Source organism: Varanus komodoensis, unplaced genomic scaffold (genome assembly GCF_004798865.1).
Source record: "Varanus komodoensis strain SLA01 unplaced genomic scaffold, ASM479886v1 scaffold40, whole genome shotgun sequence".
NCBI lineage: Eukaryota > Metazoa > Chordata > Lepidosauria > Squamata > Varanidae > Varanus > Varanus komodoensis.
The window spans coordinates 8,186,104-8,207,646 of record NW_025335942.1 but is presented as its reverse complement, the minus strand read 5'-3'; the positions used below and the strand labels follow the sequence as shown (position 1 = coordinate 8,207,646).

Below are 21,543 nucleotides of genomic sequence, written 5' to 3'. Positions count from 1 at the left end.
CAGGATTTCTGCCTAACCAAAACCCCCCAAATCTCCCCTCGGCTGCTTCTGCTTTGTATGAAAACCTGCCAGGGATCTGTCAGGCTCGTGGCTTCCCAGAGTCGCTGCAGCCCGGCCTGCGCTTCGCCTCACGCTCTGCTCACTGGCCACGCTCCACCTCCGGGCTTTGCACCGCCTACTTCTGCCTCACCAAGAAGACGCCGTTTTCGGCCTCGGTGCCACTTCCCCTTTCTGGCCGGTCAGGCTCTCCCTATTTCACTGGAATGTCTCTCTCTCTCTCTCTCTCTGTCTCTCTCTCTGAATAAAAACCCAAGCTGATCTTGTGCACATGGAATGGGATTTTGTTTTGTTTGGGGGTTTTTTTTGGCTAATTTCTCAGAGGAAATGCAGGTTTTTTTTTTTTTAAATTTGGTACAACCCCCATTGCTTCACAATTCTGTTTCTCAGTGCAGATTTATTAATGCAGCAATTCAAACTTAGTGTTATTCATAAACTGACCCCAGAACTTTCTAGGGGGAAGAAGTGGCGTTAATGTGATATTGGAACAGGTGCTTTACAGACCAAGGGAAAAAAAGGGGCAGGTTACACCCCAAGGTTTGTACAGTCAAAGTATTATAGGGGCAGTGGGAGGGCAGGAACTGAGGATGGCACAGCAAAGCAAAAGAGGAAAGAGGCGAAGGGGAAGAATAGAGGGGACACGAGCAGAAGGGTCATGCAGGAGTCCGCCTTTCGGTTGGGGATGAAGATCAGAGGCCGAGGCAAGTGCTTCAAAAAGACGTGCGGAGGAGCTCAGAGGGGGCAGGATCTGAAGTGCTCGCTGGCGACGCCCCCTGGCCTCTCGCTTCCCCATCACTTGTGCGAAGTCGGCATGAGTTCCAGATTAAATCATTCTCTTCCAGCTCCCGGATTTTCTCCTTCACATCGAGGCGTTCTAATCGGTCTCCAACATTCAGGATTATTCTGTGTTCCGGGCCCATCCAGAAGGACATTTACCTGGGGCCGAGGCTGGGTGCCCGTTCTGAAACACGGCTCCCGTAGCTGCAGTTTTCTAGAACATCTGACAAGTCACTGCACATACGTGGCACCTCATGCAGGGGGAAGAGAACTTGGAGGGCAAAACATAGTTTTAAAGTCAAGACTGGCAAATTGATACAGTGTTATGTGTAGAAGATCAGACTAGGAAGAGCTGCGTTTAAACCCCTGCTCAGCTATGAAGGTCCATTCACTGTTTCCAACCTCAGCAAGATGCTGTGAGGATACATGGAGGGAGGCACCCTGATTTAAACATATTTAAGGATCATTTTATTGCAAATAACATCCAGAGAATGGCATATGTTGTCAGTTGATACATGCAAGTAGATTCTGACATCTACTTTTCACAGCTTTTCAGGGCAGCATGTACAGCAAATGCTTGAGAGCTTCTTCTATTTTAATATTCTTGGATGGCATGCTTGGCACGCAGATATATTTATAAATTCTCCTGGCCATCCAAAACATTGCAGACATCCTCAGAAATGGCAACTAGAGGATGCATGCACCAGGCCGGGCATGTCTGGCCAGGCTAAATGCAACCCTGCGCAGGTCTGGCTTGCCGATGGGGTGTGCGTGTTCGTTTCTTTTGCAGGATTGCCCTCCTCTCGGTTCTGAATGACGGGTGCTTCTGCCCCATTCCTCCCTTGTGCTGCCGCCGTTTGCTTTCTTTAGGGACACAAGACAAAACATACATGCAAGATTAACTTCATATCATTACAGCTAGGAAGCTGCTGATCTATTTAAATTTCTTTTCAAAGCCCAAGAACACTTCTTCAAAATATATTGAGATTGCATAGTTTCCACAGTTTGGAAATTCCCCTCCTTTACTTTCCACTCATATTTCTCTAGTCGTAACACAACAGTGATCACAAACACAGTTTGCAAAGAAGCCGGACTCTGTTGCTTCCTGGAAGGCTTCTCTGCAAGTTAGGTTTTGCAACTGCAACTTAAAAGCAAAATAAATGTTGTAAGCAGTTGAAGAAGAAATACGGCAAGAACATTTGGCTCCTTCCATTTTTTTTCTTTGGCTGCACAAATTGGAGGGGGAGTTTGTGTTCCTATACAATCTGAACAATAAACTTAACAAAGAAAAAACTTAGACAAATTAGGAAAGCAAATAGAAATCAGTCGCATCCCCTTATCCGCTGTCTCAGTTACCACAATTTTATCTAGCTGAGGTTGATCGTCAGTGCTCCACGTGTGCAGGGGTAGGGGTACAAGGCCCCCATGAAAGTAGAGAACCTGTGAATATCTCTAGGGAAAACCCACGGATATCTCTAGAGAACTATGCACTCTGTTTGGGGAAGCCAAGCTCTTTTTCTCAGTTCTATCCAGCCTCACTCATGTGTTTTGCTTCTCAGGAAACGTGAAGACTTTAGAGATTCTCACCGGTTTTCCCTGGAGATAGTCATTTTTTTCCACTTTTGTGGGATTTCTGCACCCCTAACGCCCATGAAGGTAGTGTTCACTACTATCTACAGTTTCAGGCATTTTCTGGCTGTCTTGGAACCTGTTCTCCATGGATATGGGAGAACTGCTGTATTAGAAATATAATTGTTCAAGAAACCAGTAAGTCTGCAGCTAGTGATTCATATTTCACAAATTGATGAACGAGAGGAGAAATTAAGGTGGACAGTTAATAGCACATGGTGCCTCACTTTATGAAAGAAAAGTTTTCAAAGGTTTTGTCTGAAATGTGGTACAAAACCTACTTCTAATGTGGTACAAAGTCCTGCTTCTAATGCCCAGTGTGGGCAGGTTTACTGGGGCATTGCAGTCTAGTTGAGTCTAAGATGCCGTGTCTTATTTATTTATGTTATCGCCCCCTGTAAAGGGCAGGATACAAATTTTTTAGATAGATAAATATGCGTGCACCCGTCTTCGTCATGGCTGGTGTTGTTGGACGCATACGAACCTGGAAAGGCATACGAGAGAGCTTGGAACGGTATATACGCAGTCAGAGAGGAAGGCAGAATACATGGAGGAATAGTCGGTTTTGCTGTGCATGTTCACATTCAGATGTGCAGAACAGGAAGAGTTCGGAAAGCGCCTTAGCTTTCTATTCAGCACAGCGCTGCAGTTAGACCTGTGCTTAGAAGATCCCGCAGGCATGCCCCAGCCACTGGGCCTGCTGGCCCTCGCTTATCAAGCATGCTGCCCTTGGGTTTTCTGCTTGGCTAAGGAAAGCCTTTCCAAACGCATCAGAGCCATGCGATGCAGTTGTACGCATGGTTATTCAGAAGTAAACCCCAGTTTCAGCGAGACACCGTGGAGCGGTGAGAGGGTTGCAGTCTTGTGTTTCAAAGAGCTGCCTTGTAAAGCCAGAGCCTTCCTGGCCGAGCGAGCGCACATGCAGATCATCCCACGTGGCTCTCCATTCATTCACGGTTGGCGGAAGGAGTTTCCCGTTGCCCTCACGGCCCTCCATCGCACGCTCTTTCTCTGCTGGGGAGGGACCGAGGGCAGGCACCGCGCAGCTTCTTTTCCCACCTCGACACTTCCCCGGGCCACTAGCTGCCCTGATGCCTCCAGCGATGCCTGGGCCCTGGGTGCAAAGCCAGCTGGTGAGGAGGGAGATCGCGCACGGAGAAGGGAGCCTGGGGAAGGAGCGGAGCAGCCTCGCAGGAGAAGTGCTTGGGGGCCGCTTGCATGAGGCGCCGCTTTTTATTTTCCCTTGAATTCGTCCGTCACTGTGCACTTTTATTTCCAACCGTACCCTCAAGGATTCCCCCAGCCTTGTTCTGTGACTTGTCCCCTTTTCCTCCTCCAGATGTCCCAATGGATTCTTCGGACAGAGATGTTTGGAGAAACTGCCTTTGCGATTGTACATGCCAGATCCTAAGCAAAGTATGTTTGAAGACAATAATTGCACACTACTACTTAAAATCTCCCGGGTACAGCGCTGGACTTAGGTGGCGTAGTGAGGGTGTTCTTTGGAGCTAATATCTGGGGTTAAGGTTTAGGGAAGGCAGGTCAGGGACCCACCAGGAGGAACCGTGAAAGAGCTGCGTTGGCAAGAGATGGGGCCTCATTTCAGCCTGCTTGGATGTCATGCTATCTTTTTTCTCTCTCTCTGGTTTTCTTTCTTTCGTTAGGTGTCCGAACGAATTCACAGGGGACCAGTGTCAGAACTTCGCAATGGCCAGCTTTTCCAGTATGTCCTTTCCACTTCTCTCTTCTCTGATGTATCGTAGCTCACACTGTGGCTCCTCTTTTCCGACCCGGAAGGCTCACTCTCCTGCTAAGCGTTCGAAGAGCTACCGCTCCCCCTTGCCATCGGAACGGAGCTTGCGGTCGCTGCACAGCCTGGGAACTCTCTGCACCTAGCCAGGCCTGAGTCAGCTTAATACCCCCGAAGGCCCCCAGACCTATTCGTAGCTCAGTGCAAGGGGGTGGTCTTCGGTCCTTTTGGGGCAGGAACATTTTGCGCAGTAGGGCACGCTGCTTTCAGCTGTTCGGGGATCCCCCGAGGGCCCGCAGAGGTGGCGATGGAGAAGCGTTGCAAAGTCTTTGGGAAAACCAGGGCTCTTCCTTGCCTCCTGCCACGGAGAGGCACTGAATTGGCCAGGGCCACACGACGGCATTTTGGGGCAAAGCCGAAGGCCAAGGCCTGGGCGCTCACGTGTGGAATCCCTTCCCATCCCACGGTCCCCTTGACGTCTCTCTGGAGACTCGGCGGCACCGTGCCTCCACCTCTCCGGCTTCGTCATGGTATTCGTGTGTCCAGAAGGGACGTCGCCCCCCACCCCAAATTGTCAGGTTTTGCCAAGCAATGCCTCCAGGACCAGTTCAGAAAATATAGCTTGAGTCCCTTAGCTTTGTAGCTTTCAAAATGCTGAGCTCAAGAAGGCATTTCAGAAAGGTGCAATACAGAGAAAACAACCAAGTCATCTTTTGTTAGCAGTGTTTTTCATCTCTCTCTCTGCTTCTTTAATCTGAGCATGAATTTTATATTTACTAAACTGCAGCTCAAGGGGAAAAATTAGTTAACAGATGGTTGTATCAAAATATTTTGTGGAGGCAATCTAGAGCTAAATTCTTCCTCAGTTGTTTATTGCAGTTTTTAAAAAGACTTTGTAACTGAAAGTTACGAAATCAAACTAGGTCTGAAGGGACTAGAAAAGAGAAGATAATCAGAATTTAATATATGGAGTAAGCAGATAAAATAACAGCACCACTGAACCAGCAGGTATTCCAGAAGTAAGTTAGATAGAAGTGAGCAGGATGCCCGGTAAAAGGAAACGTCATGTACCATGAATAGAAGTGAAATGGGGAAAAAATCTTATGCAGAGAAACCTGAAAAGCAAAAAGTGCCACATTTCTGTTTTCCCTTACTACGACCTTTCTAGCTCGCATATCTCCATTGGTATATACTGAGAGGTAATTGGAATTTCAGGTTCCATAGCATAACTGAAATAGCCGTTACGTGTCTTGTGTGTGACCCAGCTTCTCGCCGTCTCCCGCATCCATATGAATTTTGCAGGACGGAAAAGTGCATTCGGAAATGTGAATCAGGAATGGCTCCCCGCATCGCTGCGACATTAGTCAGCAGATGTAGCGCTAAAAGTGCCGTCAGCCGCACCAAAGGCACAGGAAGTCCAGCCTTCCTTGTGAATGGCTTGGAACCGCTTGTCGTCTCTGTTGCCATGCGGGAGGTGCCAGGAAGCCTCGCTGCATTCGGGGAAACGTCCCGTCATTTTTGGAGCACTGGGTGTTTCCCCCAGCAGTGCTGCTATTCGCTGCGGGAGCTTTGTGTGACGTTGTGGTTCTGCCCAGCAGCACCCAGTAGGAATATGTTAAAAGGTAGTGGACCCCCTCACACACACACACGCGTGCTAAAACCCTGTATGAAGAGTTCAAAGAAAACGGAAGAGGCTTGGGATGGTGCTTGGTTCTTTGCTTCTTCAGAGGATGCCCAAATGGACCCTGAGAGCAGGTTTTCCAAATTTCGAGTGCGTGAGGTTAGGACCAAACGCACCTGTGGATTCCACTCCCGGATCTGCCACTTTTTCCTTTTTCGCTCTCAGCAGCCATTGGGGTGGAGACAGAGAGTGCCTGGGAAGGAGAGTTCTTGGGGGAAGGGTCTTCGGCCTTTGCTGTTCCCTGCAGAAAATGCCTGCCCCCAAATGCTGTGGTAGCATTTAGCAGTTTGGGGGGCAAAGGGCAGCCTGGCAGCGGAGTCCGTAGGAAGGCAGGGCTGAACTAAAGAGCTTAGGGCCTTCCCCCTGCTGCGGACTGATCGGGGTGCCCCCCATCCCACGGCTGCCATGGGTGGAGAAGGCCAAGCATGGCACTCCACGATTTGGTCAATGTCCAGCGTGACCCAAGAGCTCTGCCATTTTAAAGCAATTTGTGGCCGGCCACATTCTAAACCTCCGGCTCGTGTGACGGCCGGGAAAGCCAAAGAAAGGGGGTCATGTGTGCAGGGACTTTGTTGCAAGCCAAGAGGCGTACCTGCAGGGTGCTGCCGGTCCTTCAGCTCAGCTCAGGACGGGCCTTGCCTGTCTTGGTCGCCGTCGCAGGAGGGAAACTGCCTAGACTTCAGTTTCTGCAAGGCGTTGCTGTCTGCTGGGACCAAAGGGAAACTGAATAGCTTTCGGTTGGCCGAGCCCAGCTCCCGCAGCCTGCTTCCCACCCTGTGATTTGGGGGCTTTAAGATGGGGCCCAGCTTCACTCTCCAGCTGGGCTTTGCTAAAAGATTTCCGAAGCAGTGGAAGACCGCTCGCATCTTTGTGGCGATTTAATTGGTCCTGATAAAGATGGGATGGATTTAGGCTCTGCTGAACGACAGGCGTCACTGCTGCGCTCTTTCTCACCTCCTCGGTGTACGGAAGATGCACGGGGAGTCCTTTTGGCCAGCGAGAGCATTTCAGCGAAAAATAAGCCCGCCCGCAAGCTGGGAGTGGTGAAGATTCCTCTGGCATCCTTCCTTTGTTCAGACGTGCTACATAAGGGTTTTTAAATAGTCTTTTATCTGGGCAGCAATCATATTTTGGAGCGTAACTGATCGTTCTTCTGTGCTGTGGTTAATGCAGAAAACTGTCCCAAGCAAACCCCAGTGATTTGCAGGAGACAGCCCCGTTCTTTGAAAGCTTCTCTGAAGTTTCGTTTTGTTCAGCTCTGTGTCGAGCTCAGGCGCCTCCAGAAATTGGTCGTTTCATCAGTTGCACTTAAATATTTCCACGTGACGTGGCCAGCCTCCTGTGTGTGCACACAGCCACACCCTGGACTGCAGGAACAGGCTTCTTCCCCGTTTGCCTGCCCGCCCCTTGAGACCTGGGGCAGGGGGCTTCCCTGGGAGCCCTCCTCGAAGGCGATCGGGAGGGCGGCTACCCAGGGAAGGGCCTTTTTGGTTTTAGCACCCCCACATTGGGACATGCTCCCCAGGGAGGTTTACCTGGCTCCGTTGCTTTATTCTTTTCAGTGTCGGGAGAAAACCTTTCTATTTTCCCAACATTTAATTGGTTTTATTTTTGATTTTATCAGTAATGGTCGGATGCAGTGTGTTGTTTGCTGGTATGTTGTTGTTTTTGGTTTTTGTATGCCATCCGGAGACTCTGGTATTGGGCGGCATAGAAAAACTTTAATTGGATGGATGGATAAATCCTAAGGCCTCAGATTTGCAAGCAGGAAAGATCTGTCTAGTGACGTGATAAATAGGCCCATGTGTTCAGCCGCCCGCCCCCCATTCCCATCACCCAGGGACTCTGAAGTGCACCTCCTGATTAGCCACCACTGAACGTCTGTCTGGAAGTTCCCTTACACGTGATTGTGCTGATGTTTTTAGACTTGCGGCAATGGTACTGAGTTCTTTATCACAGCTGCTGTACTGTAAAAAGAGAAAGCAAAGCCAGTTATCTACAAAACATGTTTTGTGGTTTTTGTTTTTTTCACACCCTTGGAACTCTCTTTCTTACAAACCTGTTTCTCTTCTCTCTTTTTCTTCTTTCTTCTTTTTTTCTGCATTGGCAGAGCATCTTGGATTAGAATTAAAGGGTATGGAATGAACTGTTCATTTGTTAATCAGATACCATTAAGAATTGCCCACAGTTGTTCACATTGTATTTTGATAGCTTTAATGGGATGGCTAAAAAATCAGCTGGTACCATTTGGAAAAAGGATATTATTCTGGCACCATTTGGAAAAAGGATATTCCTAAATTTGGTTTATTTATACTTTTTATATTGCCTTTAAAGTATGTGCATGACCTCGAAATGAAGGGTCTGCATGTGGAATAGCAGCGCTTTCCCGGGTCGCCGCGAGGCTGTCGCTCAGACCGTTCCAAGCCACTTTTCATTCCCTTTGGGAACCAAGATTTGTCCGGGTCAGTTTGGAAGGCCACCAAACACTCCAGGAGCAGACAGAGATCTCCCGAGGAATTAGGAAGCTGCGGCAATTCCGCAGAGCCAGTCTGGCTCTCAGGCCATCAACACGTCAAAGTCAAATTTTCTCTTCCCTTCTGCCTCACCTCTTTTAGTTTCCCATTGGTCTGGTTTGGAAGGAATTAAGTACAAAAGATTGATTGAAGAATTAACTGCCAAAGTCAGGATAGTTTGGTACGTTGCGCTTATGGCACAATAGGACTTGGATCGTGGCCGTACCGCATCCAAGAGGGAGGGACGCCGCCAGTGAGGTGGCCAGCTGAGATGGTGGAGTCCAGCCTCCACACGGCGTGATCTCCTCCGTCGATAGGCTGCCATTAAGCGTTTGCCCATGGTCCCAAGTTGCCACTAAGTCAGTGGGTCTTTGGTCATGGCGGTTTCAAGCTGACCCCCACGAGAACGGGAACTCCCCGGTGCCTCCTCACCAGTCCCTTCTTTGTGGCAGGAATGGAGGGCTTCTTCCCACACTTAATTCCTTGTGTGCGTGGAAATGGCCGCTGGCCACCCCACCCCATCCCTGCTGACCAGAAGGGGGCTCGGGTTGCAACCCTGTGCACGTGTGCTTGGAAAGAACCCCTGATCAATCGGTGGGACTTATTTCTGGGTAGACGTGTGTAGGTTCGCACCGTGAATTGTGAGTCCTTTCACAGGAGGCGTCCTTCTGTGAAAGAAAAGCTTAATGCGGAAGGTGGCCTTGGACTGACCGTAGAAACCAGCCAGTGCCGCGGCTTCAGACACACGCTGAAATGCCATTTGGAACTGAGGAGTTTTGACTTCCCTTCTCGGCTTATACTTGAGCTGCTTTTAAGGAACGTGTTTCTTTCTAGGCTCACTGTTATGCGCAAAAAGCCCACCTGCCATCTTGTCTCTTCTTCCCCCCTTCTCCGCAGCCACGGTGTTCCTTGCAATGCCCGTGGGTTCCCATCTTTTCTTAATTGGTTTGTTATACGTATATAACAACATCACAGACAAATTTCTTACATGAATGGAAGTGTTACCAGAATGTTATCCAAATTTCTTCCAGCCTAAATTAATTTTAGAATTACTTTTGGCTGGTTTTTCTGCATTGCCTTTTGTTGTTACCATCATTATCCAAATTCATGTAAATGTACATGTTATAAATTGTTCCGGAGCCAACCAATACAATTTTTTCTAAACATTTCTGTCTCTAATAGCAAACAGTACTTTGCTGTTTCAGAGTAACATCTTTGCACAGAAATAGATGCAACAACAAAGAACATCCAGGCAGGAGGTTTTTGTTATCAAAAATGGTTCAAAGTTTGGATTTTTATGGCTTTCTCAGATGGATGATTTAGCAGTCCGTACCTGGATTCCCATGCTTTTTCCAGATTAGGATTTAACATGGGAGAAATAAAATAATGGGGGAAAATATTACTTTAAGAGTTTTTGTTCCCCCAAAGAAAGTAACAGTACATTCATATTTAAAATTTATTTTAATAACTAACATTTAGAGAAATAAAGGAAAAAGTAAGAATGCAAATAAAAATGGCAAAGATACTCCAAGGGTTCTTAGACAAATGCTACATCGAATGCCAAGTATTTTTTTTTTAAATTGCTGCAAATCAACCATCACTATCCTTTCTAATCAGGCATATTTTTTTTGCAGTTGATTAAATTAATTGCAGATTCTTCTAATCTCAAGCAATTTTCTGAAAAATTATGTCCTCCCCCTTTACCTATATTTTCCCATTGTCATCGCCCCCTTAAAAAGAAGTTGCGTGCAGTACAATTTCCACTTACCGTTTTCTTTGGCTGGTTATCTTTCTACATAATGCAAAAGTAAATTCATGACAGTCTCCTTCCTGGGGTGGATTTAACTTTTTTCATCATTACGAATTTGAGAACACCAATTGGAGAATCAGTGTTTGGACACATTAAAGAATTGTATTAGATTTGGCTACTTTTGCATAGAATTCAACTTCATATGTATAGCATTCCATGACAACAATAACCCATAACAAGGTTTGCTACTTGCTGAGATGCAGCATTCCCAGATGTGAGAAATAGTTCATTCACCATTTAGAAATTATCTCAAATACTGTAAACTGATTACTAATGCACTAGCTAGTGTCTGTGCTTAAAAAAAAAGAAAAAACTCCCTAGGAGAATAACTTTTAATGCAGACACTGAATGAAGAGCTTTTTGTGTTCGATCTGTAAAAAAAGAGGAACAATCGATAGACTGAAAAATGCTTGGTACTATCTCAAATCCATTTATTTTTGAGAGTGCTCAAAAAGGAAGGGCTCACTTTGCTTTTCATGGAAAGGAAGTTTTTGAGACAGCTTGCTGTAACCGGGCAAATGCAAATGGGAATAGTTTTCATGGGAGTGCTTTCATCACCGTCCAATCATGACACGCACCGGGTTTGTGTAATCCCAAGAAGTTTGGAGAATGTGAGTACGGCCTGTGTATCTCTCTCCACAGCCAACGTCTAGATGAGACGGATGGGCGGAACCGTTGTGCGGGATTCAGAGTGCAGCGCAGACGGGACGGGTGCAGACGTCCGGGGAAAGTTGCTTCCGTCCATGGCTCCATTAGTGCACTGGGCAGGGGGCGAGAAAAGCGTTCCGGGACAGCTGGGGCCCCAGGGCTTTAGCAGCACGTGAAACAGGGAGCTGGTGAGCCACACAGGGGAATCCCAACACGAAAATGGCTCTCCGTTATGCAATCGGTCTGCTTCCTCTCATCAGGAGCCTCCCTGCTTGGATCGCCCAGGGCTAGGTTTTCTGGCTGGCAAAGAATAAACCTTTTTAGGGTCCGTCTGCTTGGAAGGTAGCACAGGAGTGGAGCTGCAGGTCACCAGGTGTTTTCACACTGGAGTTTCAGAGCAGCTTCTGCTTGACTAAAGTTTCTAATGAGAATGTGAGACCTACGTTGTCGGGAATGTTTAAGGACATAACGAAGGCCTCATCTTTGCTTCCTCTTTTCTGCGAAGTTATGATATTAATATGAATTGCAAGAGAGAGGCTCAGAGGAGAGTTAAGCCTGGTACATGAAAATCCCCTAAAGCTGGAGTCAGTGCTCTCTTTCGGAATGCAATTTCAGCTGTAAACTGTCTGGGGCTGTCTTCTCAGTCATTGCTGTCCCTATAGAAATCCCAGGGCAGTGTAGTGCAGAAGGATCTCTTGTGCCAGAGGATGTCAGTGGTGACAATCAGGCTGAGCCTGAGTCTTTCCTACCTACCTGAAGGCCAGGCCTGATCCTTTCCCCCCTCGACTCAGTTGGATGGCTCAAAAACAACCCCAGCATTTGAAACAGCGGCCAAGAGATGCTTGTCTGTCATAAAACTCCGAAGGCGCGGCTTCTGCTGCACAGGGTAGAAACCACAGCTGCCCCGCTGCCCTTCGCCTCTTGTTTGCTCTCTGTAACCGATGATTTTGCCCCCACTAAAACTCTTGCAGAAGGATGCTTCCAGGAGTGTGTTGTGGGCACCCTCCAGCCACAGCTCTCGATCTGTCACCTGGAGCCCTGACACTGGAGGGGCATCTCTCCCTGCCCCCTGAGCTCCGTGGGCACCTGCCAGAAAAAGGTGCAAGGGCCCAGATGATGAATTTCGATCTGCCCCCGGACGAGCTGGCCTGTGGCCATGCCCTGTGAGTCTTTCTGCCCGAGTATTTTGCTTTTATGTTACTCTTTTTGAAACCAAGACCTCTCCTCTCCCGTTTTACACAGAGGGATGTCCTTAAGAGGCAGGGCTGGTTGTGCATGCAGAAGCACACACGTGCACAGGCATTCAAAGCAGCACAAACCTTTTGGACTTGTGGGCCTGACCCTCTGGTTCTTTCCACTGTGCAGCACTGCCTGTGCATGAATCCTTGAAGGAAGCTTACACAAAGCTCCCCAGCGGGGTTGTTTTTCATCGTCATTCCCTCACGGACCACGGAAGGAGAGCCATTGGCTTGTCTTTCACACACGCGCCTTTTCTGAAGCAGTGCCACCGAGTTCAGTCGGGGGAAGCTTGACTTCTTTGTGCGGAATATTGTGCATAACTTGTGCCAATGTCCAAGCTAAAAGGAAGAAGTCTGGCTTTGAAACTGCCTGGGTTCTCCGTTAGATGTAATCTAGATTCTCAGTTTTAGGACAAATGCAATGAAATTGCTTCAGAGAATGCTGTTTCTTTTTATGGTTGTTTTTCTCAGGTGAAGTTCTGAAGCAGATCCCTTTCGGACTCTTAACGGCATTATTGCTTTATTTGTGTAACGCTGGCCACAGGAAGGTGCTTGGAGTCTTACTGGAGAATATTCACGAGTGTGAAAGTGGCACTCCAAAACTGACCACCCCATTAGTGCAATTTTTCTGCCACAAGTTCTTTCAAATAACAGATGTCAAAGAACAGAAGATTCCTCTGAGAGGATCTGGGCTGCCAGTATGAATTTCACATTTCAGTAGGCCCTGTGAAATTATTACCAAATGTCCTGTTGTATCTTTCTTAAATGAGGAATTATATAAGCATTTGCAGAATGAAGGAGAGAGAAAGAGAGAGGTATATGCCACTCTGTTTATGTATCTAAAGAACTGCAGTGCTTACAAGTGTTTTCAAGACCCCTAAACCCTTGGAGTCGACAATGTTCCAATAACCTCACATGCACTAGTGCGTCATAGAGTGAGTAGCATAGAACAGCTGATACACTTTGAATAAAATGTCTCTTCTGGAAGGGATCTTAGTCCTTGGGCATATGCAGCAACACAATTCTTTTCCCTTAAGTTCAATAGGACCTTTATATTGCAGGTGTGTACCTAACGAGAGAATTGAGGATTATTTGCATCTCCATGGCTCCATTAATTTTAAATGCCAAATATTTTCCCGTAGCTCTTGAGTATTTTCACAGCCTACTCAGCCTGTTCACAAACAAGCCATTTCTGGTCGATCCCCCTGCGCATCGCCCCTACACTTAGCTTTATTGTACAGTTTTACAAACACGGTACACGCCCACCCGTTCACACAGCTGAGCGGAGCACTCCGATTTCCATGCCCCTTGCATAGTCTTTAAAGTAGATTGCCAAGGAAATGAAATAAAAGAAAACCAACCCAGGTAGTCCTGATTAGTCTAAGTGGCTTTTTAAAAGCTGCCTTTACAGATCCACTTATTTAATTGGCTTTCCAGACTCTTAACTATCCCCCTCTTCTCACACCTCTACCTTGAGCCATCCAGACGGAACGAGTTCTTAACACGTGTTCCTAAACTTAAGGATCATATTAAGCAGCCATTAAGTGTATTTAATGAAACATTCATTGAAGTTCCTTACGCCCTGCCCTTCAAAAGACTTCCCCAGCATGGCTTCATAACGAGAACGGAGATGCAGCAGGAGCAAAATTGCAAAACATTGCAGCAAAAGGCCGGAGATAAAGGTTAGCAGGGTGGGTGGGAGAGCAGCAACGTGGCTGTGTGGGGAGGGGGAAGTTGTGCGAGGGCAAAGGTGCCATCAGACTTCCGGTCTGTGGAAGGGAAGAGCAGTCAAGTTCAAGCAGTTCACCAAGCGTCTGAATGCAACTCTTCCGAAGGGACCTGCTCAGCAAGCACCACATGAAAAGTGCGAGGTGCAGAGATCTAAAGCATCACTAGCCGTTGCTTGGCAGGGGAGCCCCTCCTCTGGACAGAGCCCCAAACCAGCACCCTTGGATGGAGCCTTCCAAACAACCGGGCCTCGGGAGCAGACTGTTTGCACCAGTGGGCCCAGCTCCTCAGTCTTGGCGGAGTGGCCAGTGTGATTCCCCCTCCCCCATCATCACAGTCACAACAGAGGCGCAAGCGCGCGTGTCTCATCACTGTCTGCCCCTCTTTGCTTACAGTGGCCCCCAGTTCCCCTCTCACACCCCACTGTCTTTCCTCGAGGCAGTGGCAGCAAACAGACATGGAACAGGGCAATGGGGAACCTTGGCGTTTGCCCTGGCGTTCTGGCTGATTCCGCTGCTCCTGGATGCAGCCAGAAAGTTAGGAAATTTCAGACTAGGATCCCGGACTCGAAGCAGTGAATTCCTCGGTTGCGTCCCCCTAATATCCGCAGGACGTTTGTGAGCCAAATATGTGAAAAGTGCCTGTAACATGAGACAAGTTCCCTTGGAAGAGGTCCTGTTCTATCTAAGGAGCAGTGCAAGGTGCACTGAATTAAAAAGAAAAGCTGCACAGGAAAGCTCTCCGGGGATCTCAGCCAGAAGAAGCAGCCCAAATCATTAGTTTTTGTTCCGCGTTCACAGGTGCAGGAAGTGGTAAAAGGAAAGCTTTAGCGAGAAGAAGGGAAGAGAGCCCAGCTAACGTTGAGGCAGGTACAAGGACCGTCCAGGAAGGCCCCTGCGAGGTTCCGTTCCAGCCATGCGCTTGGGAGCTGCACTTTCAGAGTCCGCCGCTCTTTTGCGAGATGTATTTTAACCGCTCCTTGTTTTTGTGTCCCTTGCAGAAGCCGAGGAGCTGTATCAGAAGAGAGTTCTAACCATTACGGGGATTTGTGTGGCATTGCTTGTTGTGGGAATAGTGTGTGTGGTAGCGTACTGTAAAACCAAGTGAGTGATCTTTTCTGGACTAACGAAAGCCGTACCTTGTTGAACAATTGTGTCATTCTCACCTTTCTGATGGGGTTTAGGCTCCGAGGCCTCTGCACCACAAGACCCAGCTCTCCTCCACCCCAAAAGCAAGGCGGTCAAGGAGAAGAGGGGCAGAGGAGGCCGAGCCTTCTGGACCCGGAGGGCTGAAGCTGCCGTGGCATCGTCCGGTTGCCCAGTGGCCAGTTCTGCCAGGTCCCTTCCTCTCCTCTGCCCCTCAGTGCCAAATCTGCTTTGAGAGTTTTCCTTCCTTCTACCTCCGAGGCTTTCAAAGGCTGGCCCTTTTCTAATTTTACCTGATCGAATATCAGAGAGGAGAAGAGGACATGAGGGAACAGAGAGGGCAAGCTGCAGTTTTGGGAGCCTGTTCCAGGCTGCTTCCAGACAGATAATTCCTAGTACCGCCCAATTGACTTTCCAAACACGCACAGGTAAAGGTAGCCTTTTCTGTGCACGCAGGTTGCATTTGGGGCACCCTGATGGGTGGGACATGGCCAAGCGAGGATGGAAGAGACAACCGACCCCCCGCTTTTAAACCAGTTCTTCATTCGCTTCTCAAACCCTGCGCCAAATCTCTTCTTTATGTATGTGCGGGTACACAAAGATTTCAGCATTTTCGAAAGAGGGCTTTAGCATCAGTTTAAACCACAGGTGGGAGTGGGCAAATTGCACTTCCAAAATGGCATCAACCAGAAATATATTAGCATTTTTTAAAAACTTAACCCTGCCACAAATACGTTGATCATACTTTAAAATACATACATACATATTTATATAGATGGAAAGGCGATTCACTATAAATTGAAACATGCTGAATTATAAAAGCGCAGGAGTGCCAAGTGAGGTGTTTAGACAAGAAGCTCCCCAGCCGAAAACCTCTTTGCAGCCTTGCCTTTCAGGTACTTTGCCCCATCACTGCCTTTAACCTGCTGTCACTGTGGAAGTGTTTTGATCACACTTCACAAGTGTCATGCCCACTTGGGCTGAGCTGCAAAGCCAGAGGAGAAAAAGACATAAATTGCCGAGACGGGAGTCCGGAGCGAACCAACTCCATGACGAGGCGACTTCCCAGCCCGAGGGGATGTAGGCACCCTGTTTGCCTCGGTAGGAGGCGGCAGCAGAAAGACCCATCGCACTGAAACTGTTTCCTGCTCCTGTCTGGATGTCTTTTCCAAATGCAGCCGCTTGTGAGTGAACTGTGTTGATGTGCTTGTTCTTTAGAAAACAGAGAAATCAAATGCACAATCATTTGCGGCAAAATATGTGTGCAGCGCATCAGAACAGGAGCCTCGCAAATGGCCCAAGCCATCCCCGCCTGGACCCGGAGGAGCTCCAGATGGCCGACGTGAGTACCCTTCCCCCTTCCCCCTGCAGGGCCCCCGAGTGGCAGGGGGCCGGGAGGCTGGGGCAGGTGAGGCGGGGAAGGGACCCCCCCCGGCTCTCCACTCCCTCCTTCCCTCTCCTTTTCTGAGCCCCTTCCTCCCCTTGGCCAGCTGTGGCCCATGCAGTGGTCTCCAGGGCGTGCCCCGTGCCACTGTGTTGGGGAGGAGACCGAGTGCCCCCCTGGGGTGCAGCTGCAGCACCCCGCAAGTGCAGCTGCTGAGAGGGCAAGCCACACCTGGGAAGCTGAAGCCCTCCTGCCCGCTCGGGCCACAGCCTGCAATCCCAGTGCTGCGCCGTGGTCCCCGCCATGTCCGTTGCCCTCCAGCGCCTTCTGTAAGGCCATTCCCAGGAACGGCAGAGGCTGGTCACCCTCTGTGGGCCGTTGCGCACCCTGTCGGTCCCCTTTCCCTTCATTGGCCCCTCCTTTCCCTCACAACCGCTTTGGTTGGGATGGGGCTCAGCGCTGCCCAACCAGAACCTCGCCTGGGACTGCAGTTCTCCTGGAAACGCTTCTGGAGTCAACCCGGAACCAGCCGCTTCTGGTGGGCCCAGGCCATGTGCTGGACGGCCGAGGCATCCCGGGCCATGCAGTCCTTGTCTCCCATGGCTGAAGGCCTTCTGTTCCCCAGTGCTGCTCCCTTGGGGTCCACTTGCCAAGACCCCAGACAGGGCACCACTGTGGCCACGGAGGTCTCGCCCACCTTCCCCAAAGCCTCCTGCTTGTCGAGTGAGCCTGTGCCTTGGCATGGAGAAGGGTCTGGGAATTCTTCCGTATGGAAGACCTCAGAAGGCACACGCTGGCTAGAAGGCACACCTTTGATAGTCGCTGGATGGGTTTCCTGGAATGGCTCAGGGGAGCAGGGCCGTTCTCCTGGATGGTGTTCCCTCAAAAGGGCTTGTTAAGGAATTTGCTGCCCTCCCGCCATGGAAGGATGAAGGCACAGAACCGTCCTGCTTCTCACCTTCCGCTTTGATTGGAGAGCTAAGTGTATTTTTAGAGGGTCTTCTACCTCAGAGGGTCTACAGAATGCTCCTTCATCCATAAACTGTTTTGGGAGCTCGGCCAGAACAAGAAATTGAATATCTTGGTCAGCACGAGCTTAATTGGTACCTTCAGTGTTGTTGGACTCCAGTGACCATTATCCCGGACTGTTGGCCATGGTGGCACCCATGGGAACTGGAACCCCCATTATCTGACAGGCACCTGCTTCTAACTTCATGCAGGTGATCTCCCTGGTCCGTTGAAAGGAGGCCACCCCCCCCCCCACGGCACCCTTCACCTTTGGCAAGCCTTAGGGGCCACGTCCGAGCCTGGGCAGCCCCACCCAGACCTCTCTGCCTGCTGCCTCCTCTGAGGAGCTTCCTGGGAACGCGCGTTCGGCGCTGAGCATTTTGCTGCCAGCCCCCGAACGGGGTGGATCGGGCCCTGCATTGAGCATTGTATAAGCAGCATTTATCAGCTGTAGGCGAAGAATGGAAGTCCCACATGAAGTGATATTTTAAAGTATTAAATAAGGAGGAGGAGGAGAAGATAGTTCTTATATTTAATATATGATATAAATTAAATTGATTTAAATATTAAATCAATATTGCAACCTTGAGATTCATGGCCAGCAATTTCTGACTCTTTCCCAGTACATGTCCAAAAACGGCCCTGCCACTGAGCATGTGATACGCAGAGAAACGGGGACCACCTTTTCGGGGAGCCGTTCCTGCTCGCCGTCACATCCCTCCTCCACGGGAACACCTGCTTCGAGCCAAAGGTACCGAGCACCCACGTTCCTTTGCCGCACCTGTTCTCCTGGGCAAGCACCGTGAGCGACAGCACTGGGGGCTTCCGGCATCATTTGGCCCTCGCAGGCCTGCGGTCCTTGCGGTGGGTTAAGGTGTAGGGCCATGTTTACACAAAGACGTCCTTTCACTCCCATCCCGGGGTTTCTTGGTCCTCAGGTCCCACCTTTCTCATGCTAGCGAGAGTCTTAGGGGCCATTTGAGAAGGGCAGGCAGCCCGGCTTTCCCCTCCCAAACCTTCCATTGAACCATCAGAACGCTTGAAGCTTCCCTCCCACTGCAAATAGCCATTCCCTGCATCCCACGGAGGGTTCAAGTGCCCCCTGCTGGCACCGCCCCGGCCCCGGCTGAGGGCTCTGTGGGTGCTGCTAACTCTTAGAAAGCAAATATCCGCGCCATGAGCGATGGTGTGCAGCCGCCTCATATGCTGCTTGGCCTTAAGCAGGTCTTGAGCGTGAGGGGGCCGGGAGGAAGTCCCGTTTTTGCCCCTTTTTATAAAAGCCTAATGGGGGGCTCCCAAGCTGAACACGTCTGGAAATAGAGGACCGCTTCCGGGCCTTCGTGGCATCATCTGGGATTTGTCAGCCACAGAAACATAGAAACAGGGCGAGTCAGAAGGGCCTCCTGGGCCATCTAGTCTGTCCAGCCGGCTCCGCTCATGACGTGCCCACCATGTGCCTGTCCAGCCTATCCTTGGACACCCTCACTGAAGGGGCTTCGGGTTTAGACCTGGCTAACCTGTTGCATCCCCCAGAGCCCTGACCTGCTGGGCCCGGGACCCCACTGGCCCCCTCTCCTCAGTGGCTTCGGCATGGCTCTCCCTCCAGCAGGAGCAGCTAAGCAAGCCGCAGGCCCTCCTCCTGTGGGTCATGTATTGATTGCGCTGCCCAGACCAAGGATTCTGTCTCGTACTTGCCCCAAGAAGTCCGAACGTTAAGCCCACAGCGAATTATGCCCAGTGGTGGAGGACCAGTGTTTGCTGCATCACAGTAAGCCAGGATTCTCCAGAAACGTGCCGTTCGTTGTAACTTAACCGCCTGTCTACATGTATTAAGGTTCCGCTCAGCAGCGATGCGCAAATGTGCATTGTTTGTTTTCAGCCACGTTCTCCAGATTCTGGCTTGTGGCACCAGGCGTCTCCATTTTTACTTTCAGCTCGTTTGTTTTGCCTGAATCGGGACTATTTCTCGGTTTTGTCCGAATGGCAAAACGAATGCGATCGAGCTAAAGCTGAAGCATGAAGTGGCACATGGCAAAGCTGTGCAGCTGTGGCTCTTAGAGTGCGTGTGCTTTTTGCACACAAGTGGGTGTTCGGTCCCCTGTGGGCAGAACGCGAGCTCGTGCTTCTGGGGTTGCGAAACAAAATCCCGCTCACCCCAGGTCGCTTTTCAAGGCCCGCGGAGGTGGCACTGCCTTTGCCAGGTCGCCAGTCAGCGCGTGAGTGATGTGCATTGGAGTCCTGTGGAAGAGCTGGCAGGGGCCAACTCCTGTTTCTTGCTTGGCTCGGTCCACAGACATGAAAGCCACACGTGGAGCTTGGAGCGGACAGAAAGCCTGACGTCCGATTGTCAGTCCGGGATCCTCCTGTCTTCGGTGGGAACCAGCAAATGCAACAGCCCCGCCTGCGTGGAAGCTCGCGCCCGCCGGGAAGCGGCTTACTCCGCCGAGGAGCAGAGGAGGCCGACGGTTCAGTACAGAGACTCTGTGGACTCCCTCCGAGATTCGCCCCACAGCGAGAGGTCTCATTTCTCTCCTTATTCCCGCCCACCCTCCGTCCTACGGATGGGGAACTCACCTCCCTGTCTCTCTGTTTATGCACACACAAAGTCAGTCGTCTAATACAGAGTGAGACAGAGAGAGACAAGATGGGGACCGGGATTTTTAAAAAAAGCTGAGAGAGGGATCCTGGGCGATTCTCCAAGGGGGATACATGAAGCGAGTGATGAGCAGAAGGCGGATGGCCTGAGCTAGCCCCTGCTTCAAGCTGGCCCGGCTAACCCGCCTCGGCTCCCCTGTCTGCCGCGTGGGGGCGGCAGCCCTGAATCGTTCCGCATGCGCCCCGTGGCTGTGGCGAGATCCCACGCCGGAGGACGCCGAGGGCTCTGACCTCTCCTAAGTATTATTCTGGTTCGCCTTCGGTCTGAGCCTCCCCGCCCACCACTTGCATGTGCCTGTTTCTGTGACCCCCGTCATGCCTTCAGGGCTGTCGCATCCCCTTTAAAAAGCCCCATCATATGACTTGGAGGGCTGCCGCCATAACTGGCAGGGGCGAGAGCTGCCCCCATGCGGGGGGGTGGTGTCATTTATTATTACTATCTAAGACTTTTTTAGGCTTACCGTGGCTTCGGGACGGTTTAACAATAAGACAAAACAAAACAAAGCACAGCATCCTAGTCTCAATCAACAAAAACAGTCAGACCTAAAACATTGGGGAAATATGATGTTTTCACCTGGTGCCAAAAAGAATGCCGTGACTGCCGTGAAGGGGCTGCGGCAGGCTGAGCAGCCCACACGCTGCGGGGCGGCCCCTTGGGGTGGCTTGGGGGGCAGGGTCCCCCGTTGTCACGCACACCTGTGGCCCCATCCACAAGCGCTGGGGGCTCCGTGGGGCCGATGCCTGCGATCGTGGGTCTGCCACTGCCGTGCCCAGGTGTGGGGGTGGGCCCGGGACCCCCGTGCACCCCGGGGAGCGGGCGCTGGCCCTACCCTCCCGCCTCCGAGCGCGCCTTGACACCCGTGCCCCGCTTCTCCAGGTACGTGTCCGCCTTGACCACGCCAGCCCGCCTGTCCCCCGTCGACTTCCACGGCCCGGCCGCGGCCCACACGCCCACCTTCGAGATCACCTCTCCCAACGCGGCGCACGCGGCCTCACTGCCCCCGGCCGCCTGCAGCGGCTTCCGTGTGGAGGAGCAGCCCCCGACTCTGCCCCGCAGGCCCCTCCCGGAGGCGCAGAGGTACGGCGGCTGCTACCAGAGGCGCAGCTACCTGGACGAGAGCACGGGCAGCCTGCCCTCCAGCCCCTTCCGCATCGCCGAGGACGACGACTACGAGACCACGCACGAGTACTCCGGCGTGCTGGACCCGCCGCGGCGGACGGGAGGCGGCAGCCGGCGGTGGAGGAAGTCGAAGCTGAACGGGCAGCTGGCGCGCAGGGGCAAGATGCTCCGGGACTCCTTTTCCATGAGCAGCGCCTCACACAGCGAGTCGGACGAGGAGCTGGTGGCCGAGAGCACCCCCTTCCTCGGCCTCCGGGACGCCGAGGCCCTGCACACGGATCCGCCCCTCCTGCGTCGCCCGGCCGAGAGCAGGACGTGCTGTTCCTTCAGCCGGCGTGGCGCGGGCGGTGGCGGGCGGCTGGGGTGCAGCAGCTCCAGCCAGGACTCCGCGCCGCCCTAG

General features: G+C 51.0%; 1 protein-coding gene across 1 annotated transcript in view; it reads left to right on the top strand.

The window, feature by feature from the left end:
* NRG2 (neuregulin 2) overlaps positions 1–21,543 on the top strand; it is a 33,300-nt gene extending 11,757 nt beyond the window's left edge. The window contains exons 5-11 of the mRNA XM_044442837.1: positions 4,128–4,186; positions 8,005–8,028; positions 14,832–14,934; positions 16,195–16,318; positions 17,992–18,119; positions 19,662–19,886; positions 20,901–21,543. Of these exons, the coding sequence (XP_044298772.1) occupies positions 4,128–4,186; positions 8,005–8,028; positions 14,832–14,934; positions 16,195–16,318; positions 17,992–18,119; positions 19,662–19,886; positions 20,901–21,543 (1,306 nt within the window). The remainder of the gene's footprint in view (positions 1–4,127; positions 4,187–8,004; positions 8,029–14,831; positions 14,935–16,194; positions 16,319–17,991; positions 18,120–19,661; positions 19,887–20,900) is intronic.